General features: G+C 43.2%; 1 protein-coding gene across 2 annotated transcripts; it reads left to right on the top strand.

The window, feature by feature from the left end:
• The first annotated feature begins 1,235 nt into the window (after positions 1–1,235).
• TIGD2 (tigger transposable element derived 2) lies at positions 1,236–4,909 on the top strand. 2 transcript variants are annotated; one of them, XM_044912671.1, is made up of 3 exons: positions 1,236–1,477; positions 1,649–1,885; positions 2,297–4,909. In XM_044912671.1, the coding sequence occupies exon 3, from the start codon at positions 2,564–2,566 to the stop codon at positions 4,139–4,141; it is 1,578 nt and encodes a 525-aa protein (XP_044768606.1). In that variant the 5' UTR covers positions 1,236–1,477; positions 1,649–1,885; positions 2,297–2,563; the 3' UTR covers positions 4,142–4,909. The 2 variants fall into 2 exon arrangements, with proteins under 2 accessions (XP_044768606.1, XP_021558080.1); XM_021702405.1 differs by having other exon boundaries at positions 1,649–4,909.
• Positions 4,910–6,214: the final 1,305 nt, after the last annotated feature.

Below are 6,214 nucleotides of genomic sequence, written 5' to 3'. Positions count from 1 at the left end.
AACTTTAGGCTTTTCCATTTTTCAAAGTATTACACACAGGGGCGCACACACACAAGACAGAAAGAAAAGGCTAAATGCGTTTCCTTGGTAAACAGGTGCTGCAGGATGAAGATGCAGCCACTCCCTTCCCCTGGGAAGGCTCCGAGGGCCCCACAAGGAACCAAGTCTGGGAAGGGGGAGAAAGCATGGTTCATCGCAAAGGTTATTAATGGACAGGTGCTGGCATTCGGTCCATTTAGAATGCCAAAATAGAAACGAATGGTATCTCCACTTAAAATAAATCAAGGGACTCTGTCAAACTGCAGTTCCCTTATTATTACCGAGAAGCAGAAGGAGTAAAGGGGTGGCAGGAAATTCATGAGGGAGCCTCGCACAGACTCACGCGTCTCCAAGGTGCAGTCGGTGTTGCACAGGGTCCGCTTCTGTAGTAACGGTGACTTAAACCCTGGAACAGTGCAACCAGGGTGGAAATAGTCGATACCCAGTTTGAACAACCCCTGCTGCGCCTCAGGGACCCCGGGCTTGCTCAGGTAGGTGTTGCAGAGTGTAAGCCCTAGCTCCTCTCCTGGACCCGGTCCCCAAAGGGAGCCAGCCTTCCTGCACTCGGCCAGCAGTCCCGTCCGCTCGCTCCTACCTTTGCTCCTGATCTTTGCTCCGACTGGTCCAGTCCCAGCTGGCGGGCGCTGGGAGGCGCGGGTGCAGCGGCCTCTATTTGTAAACACGCTCCACGTGCGCTCGCCCAGCCTCGTTCGCATCCCGCTCGTGGCACCTGAGGATGCGCAGCTTTCTTGGGAGCCCTCAGAGGGTGCGATTTTTATTCCACCTGAGAGTGGAGGAAGCCTCGCCCGCAGAGGCGAGCCACTGAAAGAAGGACCAAGACAGGGTGGACTTGTACCGCCCCCTGCTGGTTGGCGAAATAGTCGGCAGGCCGGAGCAGCCAGGCCATCAGCGAAACCCACGCGGCGCCTAGAGACACTGCAGCAGCGGCCCCGCCCCCTCCCGCCCCCTCCCGCCCTCTCCCGCCCTCTCCCACTCTCTCCCGCCCTCTCACTGGGGACTCCGCCTCCGCGCCGCGCGCACTCGCCCGCGCAGGCCCCGCCCCCTCGCCGACACAGCGTTCCTGCGGGGGCGCGCGCGTGCACCCTAATCCCCCGCCTTCCGGCTCCGGCGGCGACGCTTGCCCCTCGCTGCCGCTACCGCGCCACCAGTGTCAGCTTCCCTCTAGAGACTCCATTTGCTTTCAGGGCAGTCTGGCCGCCGCGCTGTCTGGCGGAGAGCGATGCCTCCGGCCCGCTGACTGGCGCCCCTTGGCCAGGCGCTCGCTCGCTCGCTGCGGCGGTGACGTCCTGGTCGCCGGCGTCCACGGAGGAATCCGGGCTCCCTCCGCGTGAGCAAAGACGTCCCGCGCTCCGGAGCTCGCCCAGCGGGGAGAGGCCCTCGCTAACACGGCTTGTCTCTGACCTCTTAATTTCAGGAGGTAGGCAATTCAGGTCCCGCTGTCACTCCAGATAATGCCTAAAAGCATTATTTGTCGGATTTTGTCATCACACTGATAGGCGTTAATTTTCTCAATACAGTTGCAGGATAGATATGAGTAATGCCACAGACCCTGATATTGAAAAAAAATATTTTTGGTATTTTCCTTTAGGTTTCGGAGGCACCGAGTGCTTATACAGCTCCCCACAGGAACTACTTCTGTTGGCCCATCGAGGATCATCTTTCACCAGGATTATTTTAACATCTTCACTGAGCCTTCCACCTCATACCCTCTACCATGAGTTCTGATTTCTACCAGTGAAGTTTTTAATGCTTTCTTTAATCATATGACACCACCTCTTGTCCACCTTTTGCCTTTCCAGTTGCCAAATACATTAGGTATAAGTTTGTGTCATGTTAAAGTACAAAGTTTTCTGCTTGTCCATTTTCACCTTATTTGCACTGCTCACTTCTGTCCAGCTTGCTTTACCTCGCTTGCCTGTGATTTTCATAACCACTCACTTGAATAATCTCTAGCAGTCCTGCCTAGAAGAGGCAGTATTCCATACAGTGCACTGCCTGACAAAGACAAAGGTCAAGGGATGAGTTTTTCCATTATTTTTTCCTATATGTCATGTTTACAAGTCCTCTCTTAAACTATTCCCTAGCACATTTCCCAAAATAGTCCCACCTGAGTCTTAGTTCCTTTAGCAAAGAATCTCACCTGTAATTATGGGAAGAATTGAATTCACAATAGGACTGTTTTAGAGTCCTTGCTGGTACGGTATTGGTTGCAATCTCCTCTAAGAGTGCGGTACAGGAAAAGACCTTAAACTAAGTGAGGAGGAAGAAAGAAGATAGGTTTAATTAAAACTGGTCCTTGTTGAAAGACCTTTGTAGGCTTTAAAACTGCAAAGTGAAGAGAGTCACATAGGCCTGGCTTGGAAATTGGCCAGCACACCACCCATCTAGGTCCAGGGGGGACAGGGAAGGGATCTTAAAAACCCATTTTCTAGGCTCATTGTATCCAAATCTAAGTTGTTAAATATCTTGTTCTAGTAATTGCTTAAAATATTAGACACTTAAAATGTTGGGGAAACGTAAGCGTGTGGTGTTGACAATTAAGGACAAGCTTGACATTATTAAGAAACTTGAGGAAGGCATCTCTTTCAAAAAGCTTTCTGTGGTGTATGGAATTGGTGAATCCACAGTTCGTGATATTAAAAAGAATAAAGAAAGGATTATAAACTATGCAAACAGTTCAGATCCTACAAGTGGGGTATCCAAACGTAAATCAATGAAGTCATCAACATATGAGGAACTGGATAGGGTTATGATAGAGTGGTTTAACCAACAGAAAACAGATGGGATTCCAGTGTCTGGAACAATTTGTGCAAAACAAGCCAAATTCTTTTTTGATGCTCTGGGGATGGAAGGTGATTTTAATGCGTCATCTGGCTGGCTAACTCGGTTTAAGCAGCGCCATGGTATTCCAAAGGCTGCTGGTAAAGGAACAAAGTTAAAAGGAGATGAAACTGCTGCCAGTGAATTTTGCGGTAACTTTCAGGAGTTCGTTGAGAGAGAGAATCTACAACCAGAGCAAATTTATGGTGCTGATCAAACTGGATTGTTCTGGAAATGTCTACCATCAAGGACATTAGCTCTTGAAACTGAGCAAAATACTTCTGGTTATAGGTCAAGCAGAGAGAGAATCATTATTATGTGTTGTGCAAATGCCACTGGTTTACACAAACTTAATCTTTGTGTTGTGGGAAAAGCAAAAAAACCCCGTGCATTCAAAGGAGCTGACCTTTCAAACCTTCCTGTCACTTATTTCAGTCAAAAAAGTGCATGGATAGAACATTCTGTTTTCAGACAGTGGTTTGAAAAATACTTTGTGCCACAGGTGCAGAAGCATCTGAAGTCTCAGGGGCTTCTAGAAAAAGCAGTGCTTCTTTTGGATTTTCCCCCAGCACATCCAAATGAAGAATTATTGAGTTCAGATGATGGCAGAATAATTGTGAAATATTTGCCACCAAATGTCACAAGTCTAATTCAACCTATGAGTCAGGGAGTTCTAGCCACAGTAAAAAGATACTACCGAGCAGGACTTCTCCAGAAATACATGGGTGAGGGAATTGACCCAAAAATGTTTTGGAAGAACTTGACAGTGTTGGATGCAATTTATGAAGTATCAAGAGCTTGGAACATGGTAAAATCAAGTACCATAACCAAAGCCTGGAAAAAACTTTTCCCTAGCAATGAAGAGAATTCAGGCACGAACATTGATGAAGGAGCCATTTTAGCAGCTAACTTAGCAACGGTTTTACAGAATACAGAAGACTGTGAACACGTAGACATTGAAAATATTGATCAGTGGTTTGAATCTCGGAGTAATGATTCAAGCTGTCAGGTGCTAACTGACAGTGAAGGTGCTGAGGACCAGGCCAAGCCTGCAGAACAAAAGCATTCCAATAAGACTAGAAAAGCAGATCTGAATCCAGAGAAGCATATTAGCCATAAAGCTGCACTTGAATGGACCGAGAATTTATTGGATTACCTAGAACAACAAGATGACATGCTTCTGTCTGATAAACTGGTATTACGGAGGCTTCGAACGATAATAAGAAGAAAACAGAAGATCCAAAATAACAAAAATCATTAATAATACCCTTAAGTGTAAATCTTTGTGACTTTATCTGCAGTGGAACTTCATTATCATGTTTGAAGTGCTGTGGATTTCAAGGCTAAATGCATTTTATAAATGATTTTAGGATTAGACACCATTTTGGATTACTTAAATTACTGCTCTTTAATGTTGATTCTAGTAAGTGAGCATTGCCATGTAACTTGTTTATTTACTGTTTCTAAGCTGTATTATACTAGTTAGATCATAAGGTACCTGAGGCCAGGGATCTTGTGTCTGTTTTGTGCCTGAATTTATTGTGTCTAGTAGACAACCATGCACAGTCTAGGCAATCAATAAATCTTACTTAAATTGAATTTTTATGACTTTCACTGAACTTCAGTTTCCAAATGAAATATGTTGGGGGTAAATTTCCATTTCCGTGATGTTTTTACCTGCTGAAATTTTTAGAACTTAGCAAAAATTATGCTTGAAGTATTTCACTGTGGAAGCAGAGAAATAAAGGAAAGCAGTCTCAAGCTTAAATATGGCATTCTATACAAACAGTATTTGGGCAGTCAGCAATTCAGTTTGGCCATCTCTGAGTATAATGAAGGAAGAAGAAATATAAAATGTCTCCAGGGAAAGGGCTTGCACTTCACTTTTATTCCATCTGACAGTAGGGAGAGTACCTTCATAGTTTGGAAAGAATGCCATCCCTATTCCAGAAAAATAGATTTCAGTTCCCAAACTATTGTAATTAGAAGAGGTAAGAGTTAATTTTATCATCTTTTATTTGGATCCTTTTTAGTATAGATATATCAATAGTTTTTCTCTTTATTAAGCTGTTTGAGATTTATGTAACACTTAAAAGCTTACAAAGTATGTCATTAAATTTTTATAGCTTATTTTTTTGTGAGGATACTGAACATAAGCATACATATAATTTGTGGAACCATCCATCTCATGAATGGTGGACTGACTAAATTAGAACATGAGAAAGGCACTATGGGCAAGTTATTTAACCCATATGTAAAATAGGAACACGTGCCTTAGAGAATTTTTCTGAGGAGCAAATGATTTTAATATATGGATTTTAAGTAACATGGGCTTAGAACAGGACCTGGCTCAGAATAAGGACTTACTCTGACTTATTCATTGAGTGTTAGGTCCTGTTACAGAGTTGCTGAAACTATGAGTTTCGGAAGTTATGCTGAACAGATCCGGTGTGTGACTCAACTGTGATGTTGCTGCATTGGGAAAACCCTTTAAAAGGAAGTGAGATAAAAGACAAGTAACTAGCTTCAGTTGAAATACAATAATAATTTATTTCAGTGAAAACTGAAAGGTTAATCCAATTTAGAAGTCATTTCCTGACCATCTACTGCTAGGCACAGTGAGGTATGCAGGCGCATTTGAGACATCTTAGGTTGAATTACAAACGAAATGGGAATGGAATTGTAATTTCTTTGCTCCCTGGCCTGCTAATAAAATAAACAGATGTTGGCGTTGTTCATAGAAGAGAATCTATGTTACTAGTATTGGCATAATTCACTGAAGTAATAAAATACCTTTAAAGTAGATAAGATAGTAAGCAGGACATTTGAAATATTTTATCAAATTACAGTAACATAGGATCAGTGGAAAAATTCAGAGCAAAAGAAACGTGAAGGAAAACCCTGGTTATAGTAATTAAGCCCAGCCATATATGTGGAGTTTTGTTGTGATTGATTTGAAATTTTAGAGCCCCTGACCATTCTTCATGAAGCTGTCATTAGAGCACAGGGTTCTGCCTTTTTGAGCTGAGGCTTTGGTTCAAGAAAAGCTGTTTCAGAAAACCACTAAAAATCCACTTTCTTTGGGAAAATTCATGTATTAACACACCTTCCTCATTTTACACAATTTCAATTATTGGATAGGCCTGAGGAAATGAAGACTGTACACGGATGAGTCCTGAGGCTATTTTGCTTCTTGGAAACTAAGGGATTCTGAAACCTGGTAATGGTAAAGACATATTTGAATGTTGCTTTGCATTTTTCACAGAGCATTTTGCTAACAAGAACTTCTCAAATTCCCTTCAATTATGACATTAAAATGGTTTAATCCTGTGTT

This window comes from Neomonachus schauinslandi, chromosome 2 (genome assembly GCF_002201575.2).
Source record: "Neomonachus schauinslandi chromosome 2, ASM220157v2, whole genome shotgun sequence".
NCBI classification, from domain to species: Eukaryota; Metazoa; Chordata; class Mammalia; order Carnivora; family Phocidae; genus Neomonachus; species Neomonachus schauinslandi.
This window is presented reverse-complemented; position numbering and strand designations above follow the sequence as displayed.